General features: G+C 51.8%; 2 protein-coding genes across 7 annotated transcripts; both read left to right on the top strand.

Annotated features, from left to right (window-relative positions):
* Window positions 1-5471: 5471 nt before the first annotated feature.
* LOC105495353 (fibrillarin) lies at window positions 5472-18233 on the top strand. Its single transcript, XM_011764787.3, has 9 exons — window positions 5472-5574; window positions 11957-12127; window positions 12233-12334; window positions 12422-12516; window positions 13490-13660; window positions 14871-15003; window positions 16047-16159; window positions 17878-18023; window positions 18129-18233. The coding sequence occupies exons 1-9, from the start codon at window positions 5565-5567 to the stop codon at window positions 18151-18153; spliced, it is 966 nt and encodes a 321-aa protein (XP_011763089.1). The 5' UTR covers window positions 5472-5564; the 3' UTR covers window positions 18154-18233.
* A 137-nt stretch (window positions 18234-18370) lies between these two features.
* LOC105495352 (dual specificity tyrosine phosphorylation regulated kinase 1B) lies at window positions 18371-27321 on the top strand. Of its 6 annotated transcripts, none has more exons than XM_011764785.3 (12): window positions 18371-18672; window positions 20717-20880; window positions 21892-22011; window positions 22112-22300; window positions 22650-22797; window positions 24079-24365; window positions 25007-25153; window positions 25238-25378; window positions 25676-25711; window positions 25796-25991; window positions 26386-26492; window positions 26586-27321. In XM_011764785.3, the coding sequence occupies exons 2-12, from the start codon at window positions 20818-20820 to the stop codon at window positions 26955-26957; spliced, it is 1806 nt and encodes a 601-aa protein (XP_011763087.1). In that variant the 5' UTR covers window positions 18371-18672; window positions 20717-20817; the 3' UTR covers window positions 26958-27321. The 6 variants fall into 6 exon arrangements, with proteins under 6 accessions (XP_011763087.1, XP_011763088.1, XP_011763086.1 ...); XM_071086798.1 differs by lacking the exon at window positions 18371-18672 and adding an exon at window positions 19053-19427; XM_011764786.3 differs by lacking the exon at window positions 25676-25711.
* The last annotated feature ends 604 nt before the right edge of the window (window positions 27322-27925 follow it).

The raw sequence follows: 27925 nt of genomic DNA, 5'->3' as shown, positions 1-27925 counted from the left end.
AAAAAAAGGCTACATATTGTATGATTCCATTTGTATGAAATGGGGTGTTGGCAGTTTTCTGAAACTGGATTGTGGTGATGGGTGCACAACTGTAAATTTACCCGAATTAAATGAACAATAGACTTAAAATGGGTGAATTTTTTTTTTTTTTTTTTGAGACGGAGTCTCACTCTGCACCAGGCTAGAGTGCGGTAGCGCGCAGTAGGCTCATTGCAACCTCTGCCTCCTGGGTTCAAACGATTCTCCTGCCTCAGCCTCCCGAGTAGCTGGGACTACAGGCATGCGCCATCACACTTGGCTAATTTTTGTATTTTTAGTAGAGATGGGTTTTCACCATGTTGGCCAGGATGGTCTCTATCTCTTGATCTCATGATCCACCCGCCTCGGCCTCCCAAAATGCTGGGATTACAGGCGTGAGTCACTACACCCGGCCAAAATGGGCAAATTTTATGGTAAGTAAATTAAAACTTAATAAAGTTGAAAAAAAATTAATACATGTGTATTTGTTTGTGTGGGCTGTCTTAACAAAATACCATAGACTGAGCGGTTTCAACAACAGAGATTTATTTCTCACAGTTCTGGAGACTGGAAAGCCCAAGATCGAGGTGCTGATTGATGTGATTCTTTTCGAGGGCCCTCTTCCTAGCTTGCATATCCCCTCTCCTCCTCTTATAAAATCACTAACCCTGGCTGAGCACAGGGGCTCACGCCAGTAATCCCAGCACTTTGGGAGGCCAAGGCGGGGGGATCACCTGAGGTCAGGAGTTCGAGACCAGCCTGATCAAAATGGAGAAACCCCGTCTCTACTAAAAATACAAAATTAGCCAGGCGTGGTGGCACATGCCTGTAATCCCAGCTACTCCGGAGGCTGAGGCAGGAGAATCGCTTGAACCTGGGAGGCAGAGGTTGCCGTGAGACGAGATCATGTCACTGCACTCCAGCCTGGGCAACAAGAGCAAAACTCTGTCTCAAAAACAAAAACAAAAACAAAATAATAATAATAAAGTCGCTAATCCCATAATGAGACTCATGACCTCCTCCAACCCTAATTCCTCCCAATGCTGTCACCTCCAAATACTATAACATTGGGGGTGAGAACTTCAACATGTGAGTTTGTGGGGAGACACAATTCAGCCCAGGGCAATGTGTTATCTATATCATTAACAGGGTGGGAAAAAATGGAGAATGAATAGACTAGGGGCAAGTGATAGGATTGCTGGTCAGCATTAAGCATTTGGGTTTGTAGTCATGAATCAAAAGTGAGACCAGCCAGGGTGATTGTGTATTTTTCTCCACCCACATTGAGCTGCCAGGGGTGCAGGTGCAGAGTATGTGGAGGGTTGAATTCAATTCATAGTTTGGAGGTGCGCAAAGGGGTGCAGATAATGATGGTGGGGAATCTGGCTGGGTAGTGAGAGTGGCGTGACCATGATCGGGGGAGGGATAGCAAAGAGTCAGACAGCTTAATGGATGGTTAAGGCTGAAGGTTCACTGGTGCAATCTTTAGGAGTGAGCTGGAGAGAGAGGAGGTGATAGGCAGAGCGGGAGATGCATGGAGCTGAGATTCTGTAGGGGCTGTGGTTGTGGGGCTGTTGCATCTAGAATGGGTCTTTCTTCCCCAACCAGGCTGGGACCTCTGGAGCTGTCACAGTTATGCATTGTTGCGTGTTCCCAGCACAAGGTCTAGGTGTGATCATGGGAAAGAGGGGTTGGGTGGAGGACAAGCTCAGTGGGGGAAAGGAGGTCAAGGCACCAAGAGGCCATAGTGGTAAAAGGATCATTTACCTGAATTCGAAAATCACCAAGAATAAGGATGGGAGTGGTGTGGGTGACAGTGAGCCTGGAGCTAAATGACAAGGTGAGCAGAGGTGACTTGGGAGTCAATGGGTCTAGCAGCACAAAGGGGAGCAGGTGCTACAGTGTGACTGGAAGCTTCAGAGCTAGGGGTTCAGGGAAGAGGCAGAGAGAATGGTTTAGAAGTGGAAGTGAGGAGCAAGGACACTCTTCTCCCATCTACAGATCCAGTGGACATGAGGGCCAAGAAGGAGAAAACAGCCCTGCTTGGAAAAGGAGGTCTTCAGGGCAGAGTCAGGTTGTGCTTACAGCAGGAAGGTCACAGGAAGGTTCAGAGGGAGTTGAGGAAATGGGGAATATTGGGAAAAGCCCTCAAGGGCTTCGCTATCCCTGCTCTGCCCTGTCTGCCAGTGTCTCCTCCATCCCCCTCCCACCTCTCTGCCTGGGCCTTCCCCATCCTGGCCCTGACCCCTCTGCCTGGGGCTTCCCAATCCCATTTCTGCGGTGCCTCCCCCATCGCCCTCCTACCCCTCTGCCTGTCCCAGCCCTGACCCCTCTGGGCCTATACTGTCTGGGAACCTGTCTGTCTCTGCTATTGGACTGGCAGCTCCAGGAGGACAGGACTTGGGGCTGTTTTAGTTACCATTGTGCCCCAGCACAAGACCAGCAGGCACCTCCACCACTAATTACTCACCAACAGAGCCAATTTCAGGTCTTCAGAGCAAGCGGGCAGAAAGTATCTCAGAAGCAGGAGATGGTGCCAGGATTCCAAGAAATAGGGCTGGAATCCCCTAAATTTGCACTGCACTCCGAGTACTCTTATCCTTTAGAAAAAAAAAAAAAATTAACTAGAAGGCAAACAGTAAAATCCATGCGAAATAGGTAACATTATCTGGAATTGGACCCACTGGAATCATTGCACATCTCCTAGAAATCCAGAATAGACTCAACTATCTCATCTCATAGTTTTAAAAAATTTTATTTGTTTTTTATTTTTGTTTTGAGACAGAGGTGTTGCTCTGTGACCTAGGCTGGAGTGCAGTGGTGTGATCACGGCTCACTGCAGCCTTGACCTCCGGGGCTCGAAGGATCCACCTGCCTCAGCATCTTGAGTAGCTGGGACTACAGGTGCAAGGAATCATGCCGAGCTAATTTTTTTTTTTTTTTTTGAGACGGAGTCTCGCTCTGTCACCCAGGCTAGACTGCAGTGGCGTGATCTCAGCTCACTGCCACCTCTGCCTCCCAGGTTCACGCCATTCTCCTGCCTCAGCCTCACGAGTAGCTGGGACTACAGGTGCCCGCCACCACGCTGGCTAATTTTTTTGTATTTTTAGTAGAGACAGGGTTTCACCATGTTAGATAGGATGGTCTCAATCTCCTGACCTCGTGATCCACCTGCCTCAGCCTCCCAGTGTGCTGGGATTACAGGCATGAGCCACTGCGCCCGGCCAATGCCCAGCTAATTTTTTATTTTTTGTAAAGATGAGGTCTCACTCTGTAGCCCAGGCTGGGCTTAAGCTTCTGGGCTCAAGTGATCCTCCTGCCTCGGCCTCCCAAAGTGCCTGGATTACAGGCGTGAGCCACTGCCCCGACCGGTTCTGAAAAGTTTAAGCAGATTTTCCATCATAATATCTAAACAATTTTTCAGGAATGTTTCTGTGCAAATTGGTGGCATTCCACAACTGGAACACTGTACACAGAGAACTCACAGCAGTATGAGGCCATCCATTCATTCAACAGACATTTACTGGGCACCCACAGGTCTGTCCTAGGCCTAGAGTGATAGGGCACTGAATGGAACAGTTAACATCTAGGCTCTGGACGGGTAGGTTGTTTTGGAAGTTTTCAGTAACTTCTTATCACAGCAGTTGTCTTGCTTTGCAGAATGAATATAGGGATGGATATTGATATTATACAATTACAAAGCACAAAATTCTTGTTTTTTTCTTTTTTTTTTTTTTGAGACGGAGTCTTGCTCTGTCGCCCAGGCTGGAGTGCAGTGGCGCAATCTCGGCTTACTGCAACCTCCGCCTCCTGGGTTCACGCCATTCTTCTGCCTCAGCCTCCTTAGTAGCTGGGACTATAGGCGCTCGCCATTACGCCCGGCTAATTTTTTGTATTCTTTAGTAGAGACGGGGTTTCACTGTGTTAGCCAGGATGGTCTCCATCTCCTGACCTCGTAATCCGCCCGCCTCGGCCTCCTAAAGTGCTGGGATTACAGGCTTGAGCTACCGCGTCCGGCCCACAAAATTCTTAATACTTAAGCAGAATCTGTTGACCCCTGACGCCGCTCTCTGCCCCCACTCTGATCTTGTCCATCCTTGTCTCCTTCTGATTCATGGCAGCAGCCAGTCCTTGGTTTTCCTGCTTCCACCCTCACGCCTGCAGTCTGCTTCCCACACGCAGCCAGAGGGACCTGTGTCAGATCACATTCCTTCTCTGCTTGGAACCCTTCCATGGTTCCATCTTACTGCCAAAGTCCTCACTATGTCCCACAAAGCTCCTCACAATCTGCCCTTGTTAGCTACCCGCCCTTATCTCCTCTCACTCTCCATCTTGCTCACTTTGCCCCAATCACCCTCCTCATTTTCTCTCCAACTTCCCGTATCTTTCCTTCCTCAGGGCCTCTGCATCTGCAGATCTCTTCCCTGCCTGGAACTCCCTTCCCCTAGATAGGTGCATGCCTCACTCCTCACTTCCTTCAGCTCTTTAGCTCAAAAGTCACCTGATGCATTCCCTGACCACCATGCCAAAAAAACAAAAATCACTTGCTCTCCAAAATCTCTATCCCCTTTCCCTGCCGTGATTTTCTCCAAAGCACTTACTGCCTTCTAACATTCAACATGTTTGGTGTCCATTTCCTCCATTAAAAAGATTAACTCCAGGAGAGTGGAGATTCTTTTTGTTTGTTTGTTTGGTTTTTTTGTTTTTTTTTTTGAGGCGGAGTCTGGCTCTCTTGCCCAGGCTGGAGGGCAGTGGCCGGATCTCAGCTCACTGCAAGCTCCGCCTCCTGGGTTCACGCCATTCTCCTGCCTCAACCTCCCGAGTAGCTGGGACTACAGGCGCCCGTCACCTCACCCGGCTAGTTTTTTGTATTTTTTAGTAGAGACGGGGTTTCACTGTGTTAGCCAGGATGGTCTTGATCTCCTGACCTCGTGATCCGCCCGTCTCGGCCTCCCAAAGTGCTGGGATTACAGGCTTGAGCCACCGCGCCCGGCCGAGAGTGGAGATTCTTATGTCTCGTACACCGCTGTATTCCCAGCTCCTAGAACAGCGCCTGGTATACATGAGGGGCACGGTAAATGTTTTTCGGATGTATGAATGGAAGCACAGAGTCGGTCACTGTTCTTGGCGCTGGAAATGTGTCAGGGAAGCCGTTTTGGGTGTACAGGGACCTCAGGGAGTTAGAAATACAAAAGAGGGGGCAGAGGGCACAGCCCGTGCGAAGGCCTCGCTATGAGCCCTGATTATTGGGGTGCTCGCACTGGGGAAGAGGAAACCGGAAGCGAGTTTAGGGAGACCGCTGCACAAGCAAAGGCTGGGAAAGCAGAGAGTGAGGGTAACCGGCTTAGTTTCGATAGGCTCGAGAATCCTCGCCCACTGTGCGTGCGCCGAGCTCCAAGCGGGGCAGGGGGCCGGGGCGGGGCTACGTGGTTGCGTCACACGCTGCACGTCGCCGCGCGCCTGCGCTCTTTTCCACGTGCAAAAGCCCCGGACTCGTGGAGTTGTGAACGCCGCGGGCTCCGGAGCCGCACAAACCCGGGCTCACCATGAAGCCAGGTCAGGCTGGGGTGGGGTCCGGGATCAGGGACGGAGGCCGGGCGGGAATCCGGGTGCCAGGCCAGAATCGGAGGGGTGGGGCCTTGGCCTGGGGGCAGGGGTTCTGAGCACGGATCCGGTCTCTTGTGGGAAGGGGAATCCTGATTCCAGGAGGTCTAGGGGTTATTGACTGGCTTCGGAGGTCACGGTCGTGAGTCGAAGAAGGCCTTGGGCCTGGCATTGGGGGTCTTGACCTGGGGTTCGTCTCTTTGAGGCCGTCTAATAGGGATTTTGGATATTGGGCAGGAGGCGAAACTCAGGAGTCTTGGACTAGAGTCTGGATCCCGGCATCTGGAGTCTTGGATCGCTGGGCGTGTTTTGGGAATCAGCCTTGGGTCGGAGATGGAGAGTTCCTGACCTTGGGTCCTGGAGATGTGTGTGGGAAGCCCCTATTTGCCTTCCCTGTCGCTGCCACCACCACCACCCCTTATCCCCCAACCCAGCTTTTCCGAGTGGGCCGGAGCGGAGGACTCCTCGGTTGGCCGTGTGCGGCACTCTGGCTCACTTTCCCGCCTTCTGCACTTACAGGGGGGCGGATCCCCAGGGATGGAGTGGAGATTTGGGGCGAGACTTAACAAGCTCGGCATTAGATTGGGGTAGGGGGGTGGGTGGCTGTCACAGGACGTGAGTGGTTTTATTCTTTCGATTTTCCATTAGATTCTGCTGAACCCACTGCCTTCATGGTGGAATGATGAGGGTCCTGGCTTTGACAGCAGAAGGGCCTCAGTTTAGTATTTCAGTTCTGGCTCAGCTTCTTAGCCTGCTGTGTGACCTTGGGCAAGTGGCTTTACCTCTCTGAGCCTCTGTTTTCTCATCAATAAAAAGGCGCCAGTTAGGATTAAGCGACGTTTAAAAAAAAAATAGCACAGTGCTTGACATAATAGTATTGGCTCTAGCTGTTGCCTTTATCTTTCTCAAAGAGAACAAAATTAGAATCCTTCTCCGTGGTGTCTGAGCACTTCCTCCATCTGGCCTGCCCAACCCCCACTGTCTGTGTGAGAACTTGCTTCATTGAGTTTGGAGAATTTTCCACCATGGCCCAAAGGGTCTGTTTTCCTGGAACAGGCTTTATTTTTCTTTTTTGTGTGTGTTTGTGTGGAGAGATTGGGGTCACCTGGCAGGAGATTTGTGGATCCGTGCCCTTCTCCCAAGCTCCCTTTCTCTTCCGTGTTTGGGGGATCTCCTGATGAAGTGGGCTGAGGGATTGTAGGCCAGGTATCTCTCCTATTGAGATCCTGACTTGACTGCAGGCATCCTGGTCTATGATTCCCTCAGAAATGGAGGATACCCCTTCTTCCAACCTTCTTCCGTTGTGTGGTAGAATGTGAAGTTGTAAAAGTTGTCAGGTGTTAGCTCTTTAGTAAGGATTTTAGTCTGAGTGAGAGAACCCTTTGGGAGCTTTTGAGCAGGGGCGTGGTGCAGTCTGACATTTTTAAAAGGGATTCTTCTTGCTTCCATGTGTGAAAGACCTCAGGGTGGCAAATGTGGAAGCAGGCAAATCGGTGGGAAGCTTGTTGCTGTAATCTAGGAGGTGGTGTGGTGGACCAGGATGGAAGCAGTGGACATGCTGACGATTTTACATGCTTTTGAAGACAGAACCAACAGATTGTATGTGGGTGTGTGAGCAGAGTCAAGGATAACCAAGGGTTTGGGGGTGTGTAGCTGGAAGGATGGAATTGCCATTTTTGAGATGGAGAAGGCTGTGGAAGGAAAGCAGATTTTAAATCAGGGAGTTTGTGGAACCCCCCTTCCCCCCAAAAAAGAACTTACTGGAAAAGTTTGTGTGAACATGTGTTTTTTCTGAGGAGTGGGTACTTTTGGTACATTTTCCCCCAAAAAGCTCCAGGACCTGAAATGAGATGTTTTGAGTATCTGGGATTGAAAATTGGCCGGGCGCGGTGGCTCAAGCCTGTAATCCCAGCACTTTGGGAGGCCGAGACGGGCGGATCACGAGGTCAGGAGATCAAGACCATCCTGGCTGACACGGTGAAACCCTGTCTCTACTAAAAAATACAAAAAACTAGCCAGGCGAGGTGGCGGGCGCCTGTAGTCCCAGCTACTCGGGAGGCTGAGGCAGGAGAATGGCGTGAACCCAGGAGGCGGAGCTTGCAGTGAGCTGAGATTCGGCCACTGCACTCCAGCCTGGGTGGCAGAGTGAGACTCCGTCTCAAAAAAAAAAAAAAAAAAAAAAGAAAGTTTACACTCCTGCCCACTCCGCCCCGTGCACATGCCAGTACTTCCTTTTTATTAGGCCTGTGTTGAGACTTTCATAAACCTAGCTGTGGCATCTCCCCTAAATGAAGGTCCTGGCTTTGGAAAACTGTTGGAGGGTTTGGGCAAGAAAATAATGAGATCTGAGTGCTGTTAGGCACATGGATGCAGCTGGAAACCATCATTCTCAGCAAACCATTGCAAGAACAAAAAACCAAACACCGCATATTCTTACTCATAGGTGGGAATTGAACAATGAGAACACTTGGACACAGGAAGGGGAACATCACATACCGGGTGCTGTTGTGGGGTGGGGGTAGCAGGGAGGGATAGCATTAGGAGATATACCTGATGTAAATGACGAGTTAATGGATGCAGCACACCAACATGGCACATGTATACATATGTAACAAACCTGCACGTTGTGCACATGTACCCTAGAACTTAAAGTATAATAAAACAAAACAAAACAGAAACAGCACTTATTAGTTGCTGTGTGGAAAGTGGACTGAAGGGGGATAGAAGATAAAAAGTGAACAACTCTTGGTTATGTTCTGGAGTTTTGAAAAGGAAACTGTTCATTTTAAAAGATCAAATTAGGAGTAGCTATTAAAAATTACATTTTCATCGTTAATACCATTAAGGTGCATAAGGAGGGAAGAGGAGACTCGTTCCCCTGAGTTTGAATGATGATGTTCAAAGTAGGTGCCAGATAGTGTATATGTGAAGTGCTCTGTGTGTACAAGGCATTAAATCTTTACAGCACTATAGGATGGGCACTGCATTTTTTTATTTTTATTTTTTTTTGATACTGAATGTCTGTCACCCAGGCTGGAGTGCAGTGGCACCATCTCAACTCACTGCAACCTCCACCTCCTGTGTTCAATTGATTCTTGTGCCTCAGCCTTCCAAGTAGCTGGGATTACGGGCACGTGCCACCACGCCTAGCTAATTTTTTTGTAGAGACAGGGTTTCACTGTGTTGGCCAGGCTGGTCTTCAACTTCTGGCTTCAAACTATCCACCTGCCTGGGTCTCCCAAAGTGCTGCGATTACAGGCATGAGCCACGGCACCTGGCCTGGCACTATATTGCTCCATGTCTTGCAGATGAAGTTTTCAAGACCCCCATGAACCTTCCTTACTCACTAGGGTGGAGTGGCTACGACATTGCCAGTCTCTCCATAAGGGATACTTGAGGGGAGTGACCAGCGCTTCCCTGGTCACCAGCTGATGGATCATGTGCTTTCTAAACAAATAAAGGGTGCTTTCTCCTTGAGGCAGGGCCCAGGGTTTAAGAATCATCCGCACAGTGCTCATTTAACATTTATTGAGCCCATACTTCGTGCCAGATGTTGTGCAGGGTTTTGGGGATGCGGTGGTGACCAAAACAATTAAAAATGCCTGCCCATTTGGAGCTTGATCTTAGTGGGGGAGGCAGGCGGTAATAATATTAAAAATGCCATGTGTGATCACTGATTTGAAGGGAAATAAAGCAGGGTAAGGGTACGGTGGCCAAAGTAGGCCCTTCTGAGGAACTAACATTTTATCATAGAGCAGAATGCAGTGAAGGAGCAAGTGAGCCGTGCACACGTGCAGGAGCCGGGCAGTGGGAACAGCACGTGGTAAAGATTCAGAAGCTGGACTATGTATGCTTGGTGGGGAAGAGCATGGAACCCAGCATAGAATGAAGTCAGGGAAGTCAGCACAGGCCAGATCCTTACGATGATGATTCTCAATGTGGGCTGCACCTTGGAGTCACCTGGAGAGCTTTATTTAGGGGAAGATCTTGCGCTCAGAACAATGAAATCAGAATTTAAAGCCTAAAGATTTTAGGCTTTGATTTCAGGCTTTGTAAGCCAGGGAAAGGAATTCTTATTTCATTTTGGATGTGGTGGAAACCCATTGGAGGGATTTGGGCAAGGGCATGATGAGATCTTACTTGCTGTTTTAAACACAGCATGTATTAGCTGCTGTGTGAAAAGTGGACTGTAGAGGGAGTAGAAGATTAAAAGTAAACAACTTTTTGTTAAGTTTGGGAGTTTTGAAAGTGAAACCATTCATTTTTAAAGATTAAATTAGGTTAAAAGATACATTTTTTATCTGTAATACCATTAAGGCGCATGAAGGGTGCGTAGGATAAGATCATAGTGTATCTTTACAAAAAACATGAGCAAACTTATTATTGAATAGATTACATCATGTGAGATAATTTTATTTTATTTTATTTATTTATTTTGAGACGGAGTCTCGCTCTGTCCTCCCGGCTAGAGTGCAGTGGCCGGATCTCAGCTCACTGCAAGCTCCGCCTCCTGGGTTTAGGCCATTCTCCTGCCTCAGCCTCCTGAGTAGCTGGGACTACAGGCGCCCGCCACCTCGCCTGGCTAGTTTTTTATATTTTTTAGTAGAGACGGGGTTTCACCGGGTTAACCAGGATGGTCTCGATCTCCTGACCTCGTGATCCGCCCATCTCGGCCTCCCAAACTGCTGGGATTACAGGCTTGAGCCACCGCGCCCGGCCCATGTGAGATAATTTTAAACCACTGGTTTTCCAACTATTTTTTTTAACTTGTGTGATTTAGTACTTCTGAGTTTTTGAAACCAAATCGCAGAAAATATTGAATCTGTTAGCACCAGAGTTCTGTTTTAAACATTGTTTTTTGTTTTTTTTGTTTTTTTTTTTTTTGTTTTTTTTGTTTTGGAGACGGAGTCTCGCTCTGTCGCCCAGGCTGGAGTGCAGTGGCCGGATCTCAGCTCACTGCAAGCTCCGCCTCCCGGGTCTACGCCATTCTCCTGCCTCAGCCTCCGGAGTAGCTGGGACTACAGGCGCCCGCCACCTCGCCCAGCTAGTTTTTTTGTAGTTTTTAGTAGAGACGGGGTTTCACTGTGTTAGCCAGGATGGTCTCGATCTCCTGACCTCGTGATCCGCCCGTCTCGGCCTCCCAAAGTGCTGGGATTACAGGCTTGAGCCACCACGCCCGGCCCTTAAACATTGTTTTGTACTAATGGTGTTTGCTGTCCTGAACTGGTAAGAATAAAGCCTATCTGAATCTATTATTTCTTTAACATATTATTTCCTACTGACACACTGCAAACTACTTGTAAAGTGTAGCCCATTCTTTAATGGCAGTTTGTTATACTTTTTCTTGTTTTTCCCCTGAGCTGACAGGGACGTCTTTAAGCTTGGAAGCAGGGCGATGAATTAGGGATGACATCGTGCTGTACTCCCCTCTGTTGTGGGGCTGGGGTTGACACTTTTCTTCCAGCTCCAAGGTCAGGAGTGGGAGGGTATGGAGACGTTTCCAGAGTCTAGGGGACCCTGTTGTCCCAGCATGTGCTCATATGCAGGGCTTACTCCTCACAGTAATTAATATTGACATGGAATGAATTCTGTGAATCTGCTATGCAACCAAGGAAATGAGGATATTAACAGTAACCTACATCTACTCATGTACCCCTCCCCTATCCCAACCCCATATTAGTATCTCCTTCCCATTCGCCAATATCATGAGTTTTGCATTTCTCATTCCCTTGCCCCTTTTCTTGGGCAACATTATTGTGGCTGGGTGTGGTGCCTGACACCTGTCATCCCAGCACTTCAGGAGGCCGAGGCAGGAGGATCACTTGAGCCAGGAGCTGGAGACTCGCCTGGGCAACATAGTGAGACCTCCATCTCTACAAAAAAAAAAAGTTAGCCAGGAGTTGTGGCACATACCTGTAATTTAGCTATTTCAGAGACTGAGGCAGCAGAAGTGCTTGAGCCCAGGAGTTCAAGGCTGCAGTGAGCTATGATTGCGCCACTGTTCTCCAACTTGGGGGGCAGAGCGAGACCCCATCTCAAAAAAAGCACTAAGTACAAAAAGATATTATGATTTTAACATTAGTCTCTTGTGTATAACTGAAGGTCATTTTCGTGATCTTGATTGTGAATATCTTCTATTTTATTTGTCCATTCCATTGATGGACATTTGGGTTAGTCTTCCCTTTTCTTTTGTTGTGGACATTCTTGGAAATGTGTCCTGCTGTACACGGGCACGCGGATTTCAGGTTTCTCGCCTGAGAGGTATTGCTGGGTACAAGGTGGCTTCACCTTTTAAGCTTCATTGCCCTGATTCCTATTTTTGTTTCCACCACAGGTTTCAGTCCCCGTGGGGGTGGCTTTGGCGGCCGAGGGGGCTTTGGTGACCGTGGTGGTCGTGGAGGCCGAGGGGGCTTTGGCGGGGGCCGAGGTCGAGGCGGAGGCTTTAGAGGTCGTGGACGAGGAGGTGGCGGCGGTGGCGGCGGCGGTGGTGGAGGAGGAGGAAGAGGTGAGTAAGGTTGGCTACGGGTTATGGAGGAGGCCTTCCTGAGGCGGGGAGTAGGGAGGGCGGAGATTCAGGATCTTTCTCTCCTGTTGTACCTCTCCTTTATAGGTGGAGGCTTCCATTCTGGCGGCAACCGGGGTCGTGGTCGGGGAGGAAAAAGAGGAAACCAGTCGGGGAAGAATGTGATGGTGGAGCCGCATCGGCATGAGGGTGAGTGAGGAAGGCAGGAAGCTGGCTGGGCTTCAGGGGCAGGGAGAGGCGAGGGGTCCTCACCACTGCTCTGATCCCCTCACCTAGGTGTCTTCATTTGTCGAGGAAAGGAAGATGCACTGGTCACCAAAAACCTGGTCCCTGGGGAATCAGTTTATGGGGAGAAGAGAGTCTCTATTTCGGTAAGAACTGGGCCCCTGTCCAAGCCACGAGGGTCGCAGCTGAGGGTGTAGCCAGTAGTCTGTGTCTACCCTCACCCTGTGTCGTGCACAGGACAGCTGCAGGATTGTCATCATATGCAAACCACACTGTCTATTCCCTTCCTAATCCGCCTTCTGTGACTCCCCACTGCCTTCAGGTTAGACCCCTGAGTCTTCACTGTGGCCTCCAAGACCCTGCGCATTCTAGTTCCCCCTGCCTGCCCCCCGGCCTTGTCTCCTTCACTAACCATCTGACCTAGTGTCCTCCAGCCACCCTGGCCTTGCTCTTCCCACTCCCAGCTCTGTGGGAGGCTGCGTCCTTATCATCTGCTTCTCCAGGCTGCCTCACACCGCTCTGCCTGTCAAGGCCTTGGGGACTTCCTAATCGCTTTCTCTCTCCTGGGAATGTCCTTCCTCAGATAACTTGATAACTTGAATGGCCCCTCGCCTCCTTCAGGTCTGATTTGGAATCTGCCTTTCAGCCCCTCCCTGGCCCCCTTTCTCATTTTCACCTGCTCCTTTCCCTGCTTCCCAAACTTCATGTCTTCTTTCCTGACTTTGTCTTCTCTCCTTAACACCTGTCACCATCTCATATGCCATGTTATATTTAGCTAGTTCGGTGAATACTTACGCCTTCTGGGCAGGGATCCTTGTCTTGTATCCCCAGCGCCTAGAGCAGCGTCTGGCACACCGTAGGTGCTGGCACAGTGCATGTTTGTTGAACGAGTGCTGGTTTTACTGTTACTCTTTGTGTTTATTCTCTGTTGCTGCCCCTTGAGTCAGTAACCTCCATGAGAGGGCAGCGACAGCACGTGCATGGTCACTGCTCTGTACTCACGTTGAGTTCTTGTGCAGTGATAGGACGGCCCAGTTCCTTTCAAGGGTCCTAGGGTTAAGGGCAGTGAGGTCCTGCAGAAGAGCCTAGCGCTGACTTCTGTCCCCATCTATCATCTAGGAAGGAGATGACAAAATCGAGTACCGAGCCTGGAACCCTTTCCGCTCCAAGCTGGCTGCAGCAATCCTGGGTGGTGTGGACCAGATCCACATCAAACCGGGGGCTAAGGTGCTCTACCTCGGGGCTGCCTCGGGCACCACCGTCTCCCATGTCTCTGACATCGTCGGTCCGGTGAGTGAGTGGATGGAGTGTCAGGCAGGAGGCAAAGGCTCCCTCCCCTCTGCCAACCTGGAATAGCAGGGTTTGACGGCTTGCCTTCACTGTGTGACTTAGGGCCAGGCCTTTTTCTGTCACAGTGCCTGTGAGTAAAAGGAGCGGCTTGAACCAGATAACGTCATTCAACCTCGCTCCTGGGTTCTTGGCCTCAAGGGAAGAGACGTGGGTGTGGGGTGACCAACCTTAGAGAGACAGCTGGGAGTATAGATACCAGACTGTTTGATTTGATGGGCCTCTTTAAAATTTTATGCTGCTAAAACCTGCTCTTCTGGTTTCTTTAGAAAGAACCAGGAGATCTCATGGTTTCTGAGCCTGTATAGGCTTCCCGTTTAGAGGACCCGTGGCACCCACATGTCCCACTCCATTACCCTTTGTTACTTTACGTGTTTATAAGCTATTAAATGTAGTGTCTTAAAGCCTCAGGCTTTGGCCAGACGAGGCGGCTCATGCCTTTAATCCCAACACGTTGGGAGGCCGAGGCAGGTGGATCACCTGAGGTCAGGAGCTCGAGACCAGCCTGACCAATATGGTAAAACCCTGTCTCTACTAAAAATAACACAAATTAGCTGGGTGTGGTGGCATGTGCCTGTAGTCCCAGCTACTCGGGAGGCTGAGACAGGAGAATTGCTTGAACCTGGGAGGTGGACGTTGCACTAAGCTGAGATTGCACCACTGCACTCCAGCCTGAGCAACAGCGAGACTCCATCTCAAAAACAAAACAAAACAAACAAACAAGAAAACAAACCCTCAGGCTTTAATCAGGCAAGTTACCTAATCCATCCAAGCCTCAGTTTACCTCTCTGGAACTAGAGTTGTGAAGATTAAATGAGTTAATTTCTGAAAGGTGCTCACAGCAGTGATTGGCCCATGGTTACATCATCTGTGTGCCTTGGCTTCCTGGCTTTAAGCCTCTGTTGGGAGCCTGGGCTCTCAGGCAGATGGGATTGGGTACTTTTGCTACTTGCTGAATAACCCTTGACCTGTGACTTTATGTCTGGACCTCAGTGTATTCATGTATAAAATGGGCATGATAACAGTAGTCATTATATGGTAGGGTTTTGATTTGGGGGTTGGAAGAGATGCTGTGTAGAGTGTATGGGCCTAAAGTAGGCACTCCATGCCTGAGAACTAGCATCATTGTTGATTCCTTTTTAATTTATTTTAGGATGGTCTAGTCTATGCAGTCGAGTTCTCCCACCGCTCTGGCCGTGACCTCATTAACTTGGCCAAGAAGAGGACCAACATCATTCCTGTGATCGAGGATGCTCGGCACCCACACAAATACCGCATGCTCATCGGTGAGGGGTCTGGGGGTGGCCCCAGTGGGGTAGGACAGGCCACTGCAGGCTTCCTGGAAGAAGCCAGTGGACCCCTGATTTAGATGGAGTTGGAGTGGATGAGCAGACCTCTTGAGTCTGCAGGAATAGAAAGGGGTAAGGGGAGCTAGGTGAAGCTGTAGAGGTGGCAGCTTGACTTCAGAATCTTGGAAGCCACCCTTGGAGGGCCAAGCTCCTCTCCTTCAGTCTCCTCCCCATCTCCTAGGTCTCCTGTACTTCCTGCCTCCTGTATTTATTACACTGCCCCTGCATTAAAAACCTCCTTTTGGGGGTCCTTATCATTGGCTGGTGAGAGCATAGCCCAGAAAACAAACTGAGCTATGGCTTGACCTAGAGGGGTCCATTGTGACTATTAATGACTTTGTTTAAAAAAACATTCAAAGGTATAATATAAAAGTTGAAAAGCCTTATAAACCACCCCCAGAGGTAACTGATGAGAACAATTTGATGTCTGCTTTTCCCAGGTTTTAAGTAATCAGTTTTCATTATACCACCTTTTCATTTTTGAAAAGTCACACTGCCTTAAATACATTATTTTTCATTCTGCTCATTTTTCTTTGTGTTTTTTTCCCCCGTGCACTCATACTATCCCCTTTGTTCTGCGACTTGTTTTCATTTCACGGTCCTGCAGACACTCTTGCCTATAAGTGCTCACTCACTCTTACTTGTCTTTTTGATGACGTGTCTGTCTCCCCACCAGACCCGGGAGCGTCTCGAGGGCAGGGTCCGGGTCTGACTCGTCTCTATGTCCCCCACGCCCGGCCCAGGGCTGGCCACAGAGTAGGTGGCAACCATGGTTTCCAAGAAGAGTGGATGAATGATGTGACTGTGGGTTTTGGACTCATCTTGGGATACTGGAGGGAGGGGGACCAGTGGAGGTGGGGAGTGAAACTGGAGGCAGGGAGAATCTCCCAGGAACCTGCTGGTGATGGGCATAGGCCCCTGGGAGGGTCTGGGATGATCCCTGTGACTCCAACTTGTAACTGCTGCCCCTTTCTCCTTAGCAATGGTGGATGTGATCTTTGCTGATGTGGCCCAGCCAGACCAGACCCGGATTGTGGCCCTGAATGCCCACACCTTCCTGCGTAATGGAGGACACTTTGTGATTTCCATTAAGGTGCGGGGTTTGGAGGAGTCTAAGATGGGGTGGCAGTGTTCTAGGGAGGTATCTTCTCTATCTGTATCTGTCAAATAGCCACCCAAAAGAGAGGGACCAAGTCTGCAAAACTATAGCTTTGGATCTAAAGAGGCAGGAGAGTGCAGTGGTCAAGTGCAAAATTGAGTCTGACCATCTCATTCCAGCCTGCCGTGTAAACTGAGCAAGTTACTTAACCTATATGCCTCAGTTTCCTCACTTGTAAAATAGAAATATTAGTCTAATCTTTTTCAGGGTGGATGACAGGATCAAATTAGTCAATATATATGAAGTGTTTAGAAAAGATCCTGGCCTAGGATACTAGATAAAAGCTAGGTGCATCTTTCACAACGTTTTATTTAGAAATAATGGAGAACTCCCCCATGCACCCTTCACAGGGTTCACCATTTGTTAGCCTTTTACTACATTTGTTTTATTATTCTCAACTGCATTATTACTATTATTAAAGAAGAGGAAGTAGAAATAAACCAAACAATTCCTAGGTATAAAACTTAAGCACTGGCTTTTAGATAAATAGGCTTCCTGCTTCAAATCCAAAGCAAACTAAAAACTTTTTTTTTTTTTTTTTTTTTTTTAATTTGAGACACAGTCTCGCTCTCTCACAAGGCTGGCGTGAAGTGGTGCAATCTCAGCTCACTGCAACCTCCGCCTCCCAGGTTCAAGCAATTCTTATGCCTCAGCCTCCCAAGTAGCTGGGACTATAGATGTGTGCCACCACACCTGGCACTTTTATATTTTTAGTGGAGATGGGGTTTTGCCATGTTGCTCAGGCTGGTCTGGAGCTCCTGAGCTCAGGCAATCTCACTGCCTCAGCCTCCCAAAGTGCTAGGATTACAGGCATGAACCCAGCCAGAAACTTCTTTAATTAAGCCTTTTATCACATTTCCTAAACCCAAGTGTCTTAGCCCTTTTTATGCAGCTATCACAGAATGCTATAGACTGGGTAATTTATTTTTTTTATTTTTATTTTTTGAGATGGAGTCTCACTCTGTTGCCAGGTTGGAGTGCAGTGTTGTGATCTCAGCTCACTGCAACCTCCACTTCCCGGGTTCAAGGGATTCTCCTGCCTCAGCCTCCCGAGTAGCTGGGACTACAGGTGTGTGCCACCACAGCCGGCTAATTTTTGTATTTTTAGTGAAGACAGGGTTTCACCATGTTGGCCAGGATGGTCTCGATCTCCTGATTTCGTGATTCACCCGCCTTGGCTTCCCAAAGTGCTGGGATTACAGGTGTGAGCCACAACGCCCAGCCTGAGACTGGGTAATTTATAATGAACAGAAATTTATTTGGCTACCAGTTCCGAAGGCTGGAAAGTCCAAGATTGGGGGTCTGAATCTGGCGAGGGCCAAATTGCTGTCATCCATTGGCAGAATGGTGAGAGCAAGATGGAAAGGGGGCATAATCATGCTTTTAATCAGGAACCCACTCTTGTGATAATAGCATTAGTCTATTCAGGAAGGCAGAGCCCTCATGACCTAAATCATCTCTCAAAGGCCCATCTCAATTCTGTTGCATTTAAGCGTTAAGGTTCCAACACATGAACTTTGGGGGACACGTTAGAACCACAGCACTGAGTTTTACTTGAATTAATAATGAAAACATCTGGTTTAAAGAGCACACAAGAGGAAAACAGCCCAAAGCCCTGTTGTGGACATCAGTCAGTCCTTTCTCCTCTTTAGGCCAACTGCATTGACTCCACAGCCTCAGCCGAGGCTGTGTTTGCCTCCGAAGTGAAAAAGATGCAGCAGGAGAATATGAAGCCGCAGGAGCAGTTGACCCTTGAGCCATATGAAAGAGACCATGCCGTGGTCGTGGGAGTGTACAGGTGAGCAGGGGCCCAGCAATACACCAAGACAGACATCTCTGTCCCTTGCACCCCGAGTGCCATGATCCTGGGGATCCTTCTTCATCACGTATCTTCCTCTCACAGGCCACCCCCCAAGGTGAAGAACTGAAGTTCAGCGCTGTCTGGATTGCTAGAGATGTGTGTTGATACTGTTGCACGTGTGTTTTTCTATTAAAAGACTCATCCGTCTCCCATGTCTGCTGCTCATTCCTCCCCTTGACCTGCTGACACAGGGCGCATGCACCCTTGGTTAACTTTGCGGGGTTGTGGGGTAAATTCTCACCCGGTCACAGAGCCCATGCTCCGTTTGTAGCTGCCTCTCGCGCAGTCGCAGCCCGGATTTCAGTTCTTGGGTGTGATTGGTAGCTCACTGCGCATGCGTACAGGTAAGCGGCCGTCTCGCGCAGGCGGAGTGGCAGTCTGGGTCACGTGGGGGGAGCGGAGAGGGCGGGATGGGGGCGGAGTCCAGGGCGTGGGGGGGCCGGTTTGTTGTGGTCGCCATTTTGCTGGTTGCATTACTGGGTAATCGGGGCCCTGGCTTGCCGCGTCCGCCGGATACCCTCAGCCAGTGGGCAGGTCTGAGCTCGGGCTCCCCGAGCAGTTTGAGTCCCCTTGCCCGCTCCCTCAGGTAACGGCGCAGGGACGGTGGGGCGGCACGCGGTCGCAGGGAGGTGGGCAGGACGGGATCCGCCCTGCCCGCGTCGCCGCGAGACTTAGCGCGAGGCCAAGGGAGGAGAGGAGGGGGGTGGCGGGCAGGTGCGGGCCCTGCCTGGCTATTCATAGTTGAATTCCTGGAACCGGCCAAGCCCGAGGGAGCAGTTGCAGGAGGGAGGCTGGGAGGGGGTAGCCGGGCCCCACTCCCGCCCTTTGTTTGGGCTCGGCTCCGCGGGCCGCTTCTTCGTTGCCTAGCAACAGCTGCCCTAGGCTGTGATTGGCTGAGCTCTTGGCACCAACGACCAATGGCACAGTTGTTGCCATGGCAGGTGCCGATTGCCAAGCTCAGTCGGGCCCCGCCTGCCGGTCTCGGCAGGCCCAGGAGGGCCTCCTGGGTGGGGGGCGGGACGCCGGGTCCCTAGGGGCTGGTGGCCACTCAGGGTGGGGCGTGTCGCCCCTCCCCCGTCCACCTGCTCTACTCTTCCCCCTCGTGCCCCGGGCTGACCCTTGTCCCCTCCTCTCCCCGCCCCCGGTGGCAGCGGCGGCTGCTGTTGTCACCCACCGGGCCGCCCGTCCCGCTTGCCCTCCCTGCCGCGGGGCCGGCCGGGCCAGGGACAGGCGGTCGCCTTTTCAGCGCTGCCACCTCCGCCATGCTGGCCGCTCGACCACCCGCCTGGGGGCCCCACCGCGCCCCAGCCCCCCGTGGGCCCCGCGCCAGCCCTGACCCGGGTAGGGGGTGGGGGCTGGGAGAGATGGTCCTGGTGTGGGAGGGCCCCGGAAAAGAGGTTGTTTTGGGGGGAAGCTCCAAGGGTGGAGGAGTCGTGGAGTGGCGAGGCATGGAATAGGAGAAAAGGATTTGACATGGGGGAGAAAATGGCCCATTGGGGAGATTTTTGCTGTGGCTGACAACTCTGGGAGGAGAGAACCCTATGTGATACTTGGGCATTTGGCTTTGAGGCCCTGTAGGAGTGGACACAGTTGTGGAATGACCCTGGTATAAAGAGGGGTGCCTGGAGAAAGGTGTCTGGTAGGAATATTAGGCAGTGTGTGTGTGTGTATGTAGGGGGGCAAGGAAGCAGTGTAGGGGAGAAAAGATCACTCTAAACTGTGGGAAGAGACACCTCCCATCAGGAGGAGTGGGCCTTGATTGGGATGGGGTCTTGGAGTAATGTGGGGAAGAGCCCTGTTGTGGCAGGGGGAATTGGGATATAGTACAGGGAGACTGCCTGGAAGGCTGGTTCCTAATATGGAGGACCTGATATAGGGAAGCGGTCTTGGCATGATATGGAGAGGGTCCCCTAGGAAAGTTGTGCCCTGGTAGATGAGAATGCCGTAGAGATAGGACTCTGTTCTGTAGAGGTTCTCAGATAACTTTGGTGTGGTTGGGAGGTCCCTAAGGACGCTGATGTGGTTTTAGGGCTGCAGAGGATTCTGCTGTCGTTTGGGAGGGGAACACTCATGTGGTTTGGAAATCCTAGAGTTCTCTGGGCTGAGGGAATCTACTGAGAAGGATAGATCTTGAAGTAGTGGCCCTTGCTGTACTACGGGCTGAGATCCTAATGTTCAGGGAAGACTTTAGAAGGGTGGGATCTTGTGTTAGGGGCCCTGGGGAGGGCCATGAGTAGTAATGAGAAAAGAATGAAGCTTACTCCTCTGCATACTGTCTGTGGTTTCTATCTTTTTTCTTTCCCTCCTCCGAATTATTGGTGTCTTCCTGTCCTCCTTTCCCTGTGATGGCTCATATCAACCCCTGCCTGGCCCCCAATCATTGTCTTTTATGTGTTCTCTTTGTGCTGCCTTAATCATTTACTTGGTCATTATTTGTCAGGGACTGCTGTGCCACCCCCCACCTGGCTGCCACTTCTCTGCCCCTTTTCTTCATTGCTACCTGTTGCTCCGTTGTGCCCTTTTCCTCTTCTTTCTGTTCCCTGCCTTTCTCATGCCCACCTCTTCCGCGCCTGGCACTATTCACATATCCCTTGTTCCATGTTGTTTTCCTACCGCCTGTCTGCTCTCAGGTCTCAGCGGCGGTGGCAGCCGAGGTGCAGGATGCAAGAAGGCGCCCCCCGGCCGGGCTCCCGCTCCAGGCCTCGCTCCCCTGCGGCCCTCTGAGCCCACCATGGCCGTCCCACCGGGCCATGGTCCCTTCTCTGGCTTCCCAGGGCCCCAGGAGCACACGCAGGTACGCGTTCAGCTGGCTCCTCACCTGCCTGGTGGTAGGGGGAGGCTGGGGATAGAAGGGTCTCCAGACCAAAATGTAGTGTGGTTGCCCAAGACAGTCTCCTGGGCACATAATGGGTCCCATGGGATTGGAAAATAACAGAGGAGTTTTCAGGCAGAGTCAGGGTTTGGAGAGGTTGGGTTCAAATGCTTACCCAGTGGTTAAATTACTTAGATTCTCCATACTCGAGTTTTCTATTCTGTGAAATGGGGCCAATAATGATACCTGCCTCACACGGTTGTTGTGAGGATTAAATGAGTTAATGGTATGCATGTAGAATGCTTAGAATGGTGCCTGGCGCATAGTAAATACCCAATAAATGCTCACTAAGAAAAGTTCAGAGTGAAAGATCTGGAGGGGGTGAATGGGGAGGGGGGTTGAGTCTAAACGGTCTTGAGGCCAAGAGGCATGGGTGGTGCAGGGCAAAGCTCTCCAAGGCTGGAGGCAGTGAAGGCAGTGACATGCAGAGCTTGAAGCAGGATGGAGTGGGAGGTCCAGGGGCCAGATCAGATCCAAGAGTCTTGGAGTGAAAGAACTATGCAAAGAGTTGGTGGGGGTATGGGTTGGGGCCCAAGGGATGAGGGTAAATTGAGATAGAGGAACTTCAGAGGATACCCAGAATGGCTGGCTTCACAGTGAAGAATGGGGAGGAACAGAGCCCAGATTTTCCATATAATCTCTCCCACTGCGGTTCAGAAAGGAGTAAAGGTGAGGGGTGAAAGGTCAGGGTTCACTCATTCACATCACAGGTCTGAAAGAGTATCCATTGTGTGCCAGGCCCTGCTTTAGGCACTGGAGGTTCAGTAAGAACAAGAGAAAGTCTCAGCCCTGGGGGAGTTTCTTTCCTAAATGGGTGGAACAAATACAGACAGCAACCAAATACATGATGCGCCAGCAGCCCTTATAGTTCTTCCTCTTGAGGTTGGAGGTAAAGGCCCACCCTCAGTGCCCACCCCTCACCCTGCCCTGCAGGTATTGCCTGATGTGCGGCTACTGCCTCGGAGGCTGCCCCTGGCCTTCCGAGATGCAACCTCAGCCCCGCTGCGTAAGCTCTCTGTGGACCTCATCAAGACCTACAAGCACATCAATGAGGTGGGCAGGGGCTGGGGGATCCTGGGCTGGGTGCCGAGGGTCTTGGCTGCTGGCATGAGTCACTCACCAGTCCCCATCTCCTGGCTGGCTGGCTGGGCAGGTATACTATGCGAAGAAGAAGCGGCGGGCCCAGCAGGTGCCACCCCAGGATTCGAGCACCAAGAAGGAGAAGAAGGTCCTGAACCATGGTTATGATGACGACAACCATGACTACATCGTGCGCAGTGGCGAGCGCTGGCTGGAGCGCTATGAGATTGACTCGCTCATTGGCAAAGGCTCCTTTGGCCAGGTGTGGGACACCCCCCTCTCCCACCCTGATCCAAGGCCCCACTAACATTGACCACATACCCAGTGGTTCAGTGGCTTCAAATCCCATGCTGGGCCACTCACCCTAGCCCACTTAATTTCCCTGTGCCTCAGTTGCCTTTTCTGTAAAACAGTTTAAATAACAAGACTCAACATAAGGTGGTATGTTATTTCACGTCCAGCGTTTCCACCAGTGCCTGACTAATGGTGTGCACTCAACTGCGAAGTATGCATAGTGTTCTCGGTGGGCCTCCTTGCCTGGAGGGAGGAGAATGGTGCCTGGCTCTGCCCTGCCCCCACCCCTTTCTTCTTGACATGCCCTGCCCCAACAGGTGGTGAAAGCCTATGACCATCAGACCCAGGAGCTTGTGGCCATCAAGATCATCAAGAACAAAAAGGCCTTCCTGAACCAGGCCCAGATTGAGCTGCGGCTGCTGGAGCTGATGAACCAGCATGACACCGAGATGAAGTACTACATAGGTGAGGCCCGGGACTGGCAGGGCTGTGGGCACCTGGGATAGCGGGAGCTGGAGCCAGTAGGGATGGGTCACACCCCTGCCCCACCCTCAGGAGGAGGCTGACATCTTCAGAGCAGGGTTTGATCTGTGCTTCACTGACATCAGTGATTCTCCTGCTGCTTTTATGGTTTTTGTCCTATTTACTTGGTAGTGGTCAGAGGTTACTGAGTGCTCACCAACGGCCAGGCTGTCTTGGAAGCACTTTATGTAAGTTAACTCACCACAGCCCATAAGGGGAAGGGCATTATTACCAACATCTTGAAGAAACGAAACCCGGGCTTCCATCCTAGTTTCTTCTTCAATAAAACAAACAAAAACAAACAAAAAAAATGGGCTGGGTGCATGGCTCACGCCTGTAATCCCAGCACTTTGGGAGGCCGAGGTGGGTGGATCATGAGGTCAAGAGATGGAGACCATCCTGGCCAACATGGTGAAACCCTGTCTCTACTAAAAATATGAAAAAATTAGCTTGATGTGGTGGCACGCGCCTGTAGTCCCAGCTACTCGGAAGGCTGAGGCAGGAGAATCGCTTGAACCTTAGAGGCGGAGGTTGCAATGAGCCAAGACCATGCCACTGCACTCCAGCCTGGTGACAGAGCGAGACTCTATCTTAAAAAACAAACAAACAAAAAACCAAACAATAATAACAACAAAAACGAAGAAAGGAAAAAAGAAACCCAGGGATTCAAGTGCTGTCACTTGCATGAGGGGGCAGTTTGTACTAATTGAGCTATAATTTGATGAGGCCGTGGACTCCAGAGCTGTTACTCTTAACATCTGTGCCAGTCTTTCTCCTCCCTTAAACTGATTCCTCTTAATGGACATAAACATCACAACATAATCATAAACAGCAAGTGGATTTTAAAATGGTTTCGTTTGAAAGGAAGATGTACATCCTTAAAGTAGATGGAAAACTAGTGTCCTTTGCCACAAAAATGAATACAAGGGAGATGAAAGCAGTGTTACGAAATTAAAGGAGGAAGTGTAGAATGTGTTAGAGCTAGTAGTAACTAATGAAACTTTCTCGTTTGTTTAATTGGAGGGTTTGACAGAGACTTGGAAAGAGCGTTAACTTCCTGTGTGAACCTAGTTGTTTGTTAGATAAAAAGATCTTGACTAGCAGATGGTACCCGTGGGCACAGCACATGTGGCTAGTGATCAAAGAGTGTTGTATGACCCCAGGCCACCACCTGCCCTCTCTGAGCCATTTCTTCTCTGGCCCATTTTCTCCCCTCCCTCGCAGTGCACCTGAAGCGGCATTTCATGTTCCGGAACCACCTGTGCCTGGTGTTCGAGCTGCTGTCCTACAACCTGTACGACCTCCTGCGCAACACCCACTTCCGCGGCGTCTCGCTGAACCTGACCCGGAAGCTGGCGCAGCAGCTCTGCACGGCACTGCTCTTTCTGGCCACGCCTGAGCTCAGCATCATTCACTGCGACCTCAAGCCCGAAAACATCTTGCTCTGCAACCCCAAGCGCAGCGCCATCAAGATCGTGGACTTCGGCAGTTCCTGCCAGCTTGGCCAGAGGGTACGGGGCAGCCCGGTCCTGGGAGCAGGGCTAGTGGTTTGGGTGAGGCAGGGCCAACAGGAGGCTTAGGGGCGGGGCTTGGCTGGGATGGGATTATTAGGAACTGCTGGAAGTGAAGGATAGTGCTTGGGGTGGGGGTGTGGATGTACTGCCCACTAGGATGGGGAGGGTGAAGCCTGAGGGGGCAGGGCTCGTTTTGAAGCTGCCAGATGTGAACAGGGTAAAGTTGGGTTGGGTTTGAGCCCTGGGTGCTGCTTTACTAAGTTTTTGTGTTCTGTGTTCTTAAAGCCGGGGATGGAGGTGGAAGGCTTCAACTTTGCAACTCTGTGTGAGCTGCCACTAAAAATGACAATAGTATAGGGCTTGTGGAATGTCAGCCTCTGCCTGGTGACCCAGAAAGGCCCAGGATCGGGGTTGGGGGTGGAGATCAGGGTCTCTTTAGGCCAGCAGGCTCCCCAGATTGATAAACAAGATGGCACCAGTGGCTCCCAGAAAACTGGTGCTGATAATGGCAGGATTTGGAGCCTCAGTCCCCATTTTGTCAGCAAGAGGCTTGTCCTTAGTTGGGTCCTCTTAGCTTTGGGGGTGTCAGTGGGACCAGTAGAGGAGGCTGGGACCCTTGACGATGACCCTTTTCCCAGATCTACCAGTATATCCAGAGCCGCTTCTACCGCTCGCCTGAGGTGCTCCTGGGCACACCCTACGACCTGGCCATTGACATGTGGTCCCTGGGCTGCATCCTTGTGGAGATGCACACCGGAGAGCCCCTCTTCAGTGGCTCCAATGAGGTGTGCCCCCAGGAAGGGGTGTGCTGGAGGTGGAGGGGGTGGAGCCTGGCTGGCCTGATGACCCTGACTCCCGCCTGCTCACAGGTGGACCAGATGAACCGCATTGTGGAGGTGCTGGGCATCCCGCCGGCTGCCATGCTGGACCAGGCGCCCAAGGCTCGCAAGTACTTTGAACGGCTGCCTGGGGGTGGCTGGACCCTACGAAGGACAAAAGAACTCAGGAAGGTGCGGCCCCTGCCCCACGCCACTCCTCCCACCCCGTGGCCCCTCACTCACACTTGGGGCTCTCTCCCCCTGCTCCCTCTCCCTTGTGTCTTTCCCTTCCTTCCTGTCCCCCTTGTCTGTCTTTTCCTTCCTTCCCTGCCCACCCCATCTCCCATCTCTCCTTCCCACCCCACAACTCTTCTTAGCTTTTCTTTCCACTTTCTCTCCTGTGCCTCTGTTTCCCCATGTGTGTCTCCCTGCCCCTCCTGCCCACTGACGGCCACTCTCTTGCCCCCCCTCCCACCCCCTCCCTGCCAGGATTACCAGGGCCCCGGGACACGGCGGCTGCAGGAGGTGCTGGGCGTGCAGACGGGCGGGCCCGGGGGCCGGCGGGCGGGGGAGCCGGGCCACAGCCCCGCCGACTACCTCCGCTTCCAGGACCTGGTGCTGCGCATGCTGGAGTATGAGCCCGCCGCCCGCATCAGCCCCCTGGGGGCTCTGCAGCACGGCTTCTTCCGCCGCACGGCCGACGAGGCCACCAACACGGGCCCGGCAGGCAGCAGTGCCTCCACCTCGCCCGCGCCTCTCGACACCTGCCCCTCTTCCAGCACCGCCAGCTCCATCTCCAGTTCTGGTGGGTGCCCACGTGCCCAAATGGGGTACAACAGGGGTGGGGGCTGCTCAGGTTTGGCCTGTCCTAGGGGACCTTGTTACTGGGTCTTCACACAAGAGCTCTGAAACTGTTTGATCCTGAACTCTAAGATGATGTGTGGGATGGGAGAGCTCCAGCTGGCCCTGACACAATCTCTGAAATTGGACTTGGGCTCAGATCCCTGAAACTGGTTCTGACTCTAAAACCCAAAACTGAATTCCAATCTAAAATCTCAAAATTGGGCCTGGTTCTTCAGATGGGCTCTGATCTTGAAGCCTGAACCTGAGCCTGGGCCATGAACTTCACTCATCCCAAAACCCACTTGCCACCTTCTCTCACCTTATGCCCCTTCACCTCTCCTCCCTGGCACTTCCAGGAGGCTCCAGTGGCTCCTCCAGTGACAACCGGACCTATCGCTACAGCAACCGATATTGTGGGGGCCCTGGGCCCCCTATCACAGACTGTGAGATGAACAGCCCCCAGGTAATGAAGCTTTGGGGGCTTTGGAGGTGGGTGGTGGTGCCTGGGGCTTAAGGACTGGGGTCTCCATCATCCATTGCTCCTTTGCTTTTTTAGGTCCCACCCTCCCAGCCACTGCGGCCCTGGGCAGGGGGTGATGTGCCCCACAAGACACATCAAGCCCCGGCCTCTGCCTCATCACTGCCTGGGACCGGGGCCCAGTTACCCCCCCAGCCCCGATACCTTGGTCGTCCCCCATCACCAACCTCACCACCGCCTCCGGAGCTGATGGATGTGAGCCTGGTGGGCGGGCCTGCTGACTGCTCCCCACCTCACCCAGCGCCTGCCCCCCAGCACCCGGCTGCCTCAGCCCTCCGGACTCGGATGACGGGAGGTCGTCCACCCCTCCCGCCTCCTGATGACCCTGCCACTCTGGGGCCTCACCTGGGCCTCCGTGGTGTACCCCAGAGCACGGCAGCCAGCTCATGACCCTGCCCCCTCCCTGGGGCCCCTCCTGAAGCCATACCCCCCCCCATCTGGGGGCCCTGGGCTCCCATCCTCATCTCTCTCCTTGACTGGAATTGCTGCTACCCAGCTGGGGTGGGTGAGGCCTGCACTGATTGGGGCCTGGGGCAGGGGGGTCAAGGAGAGGGGTTTGGCCGCTCCCTCCCCACTAAGGACTGGACCCTTGGGCCCCTCTCCCCCTTTTTTTCTATTTATTGTACCAAAGACAGTGGTGGTCCGGTGGAGGGAAGACCCCCCTCACCCCAGGACCCTAGGAGGGGGTGGGGGCAGGTAGGGGGAGATGGCCTTGCTCCTCCTCGCTGTACCCCCAGTAAAGAGCTTTCTCACATGCCTGCCTGAGCGTTTGCAGGGCTTCGGCTCCCCTCACCTGACCCTCAGGCGTGGTGGGGAAGGGGGTTTGCGGAGGGGGTGCTGGAGGAGCTCTGTGGTGTGGAGACGTCTCTTGTGGGGAAGCTGTGGCTCTTGTTGCAGGCATGGGGCTGCAGGTCTGGGGCACCAGCATTCTAGAGAGATCGTGGATGGGATCCTGATCGTGGATGGGATCCTGGCCTACATTTGCCTTTTCTTGGGTAAACAGACTGAAAGGGTAAAGGCTCAGCTCTGGCCTGTCTCTGGGAAACAGGTGCCCTAATAAGCCGGGGTGTCCGCAGAGCCAGCCCAGGAGTGGCTCCTCAGGCCAAGCAGGCGTCCAGTAGCCGCTGAGTGCACTTAGCAGGCTTTGTTGGCGCCAACTGGGGAATAGGCAGACAATAGGTACAGACTCTGCCCCCACATGTGTACTATCCAACCCTTTGGAATCATCGCGAAACAAAGTGTTTTGAGATTCTAAGGAAAAAAGATTTTCCCGGGGTTCCAGGTAAGTGGTCCTGTTTCCATGGTAATTTGGAAATGTACGTCTCCCAACCGGCCAATCAAGAACTGCCCAGTTCAAA

This window comes from Macaca nemestrina, chromosome 20, assembly GCF_043159975.1.
Source record: "Macaca nemestrina isolate mMacNem1 chromosome 20, mMacNem.hap1, whole genome shotgun sequence".
Lineage (NCBI taxonomy): Eukaryota > Metazoa > Chordata > Mammalia > Primates > Cercopithecidae > Macaca > Macaca nemestrina.
The sequence above is the reverse complement of the archived record's forward strand: the minus strand, read 5'-3'. Positions and strand labels throughout refer to the sequence as shown.

What these genes read in the sequence shown, in the direction of transcription:
- LOC105495352 (XM_011764783.2), top strand. Translation starts at nt 19,349, where the DNA reads ATGCTGGCCGCTCGACCACCCGCCTGGGGGCCCCACCGCGCCCCAGCC. An exon ending in CCGCGCCAGCCCTGACCCGG is followed by an intron (nt 19,428 to 20,716) that starts GTAGGGGGTGGG and finishes GTCTGCTCTCAG; the next exon opens with GTCTCAGCGGCGGTGGCAGC. An exon ending in GCAAAGGCTCCTTTGGCCAG is followed by an intron (nt 22,301 to 22,649) that starts GTGTGGGACACC and finishes CTGCCCCAACAG; the next exon opens with GTGGTGAAAGCCTATGACCA.
- LOC105495353 (XM_011764787.3), top strand. An exon ending in CAAATACCGCATGCTCATCG is followed by an intron (nt 15,004 to 16,046) that starts GTGAGGGGTCTG and finishes CTTTCTCCTTAG; the next exon opens with CAATGGTGGATGTGATCTTT. An exon ending in ACTTTGTGATTTCCATTAAG is followed by an intron (nt 16,160 to 17,877) that starts GTGCGGGGTTTG and finishes TCTCCTCTTTAG; the next exon opens with GCCAACTGCATTGACTCCAC.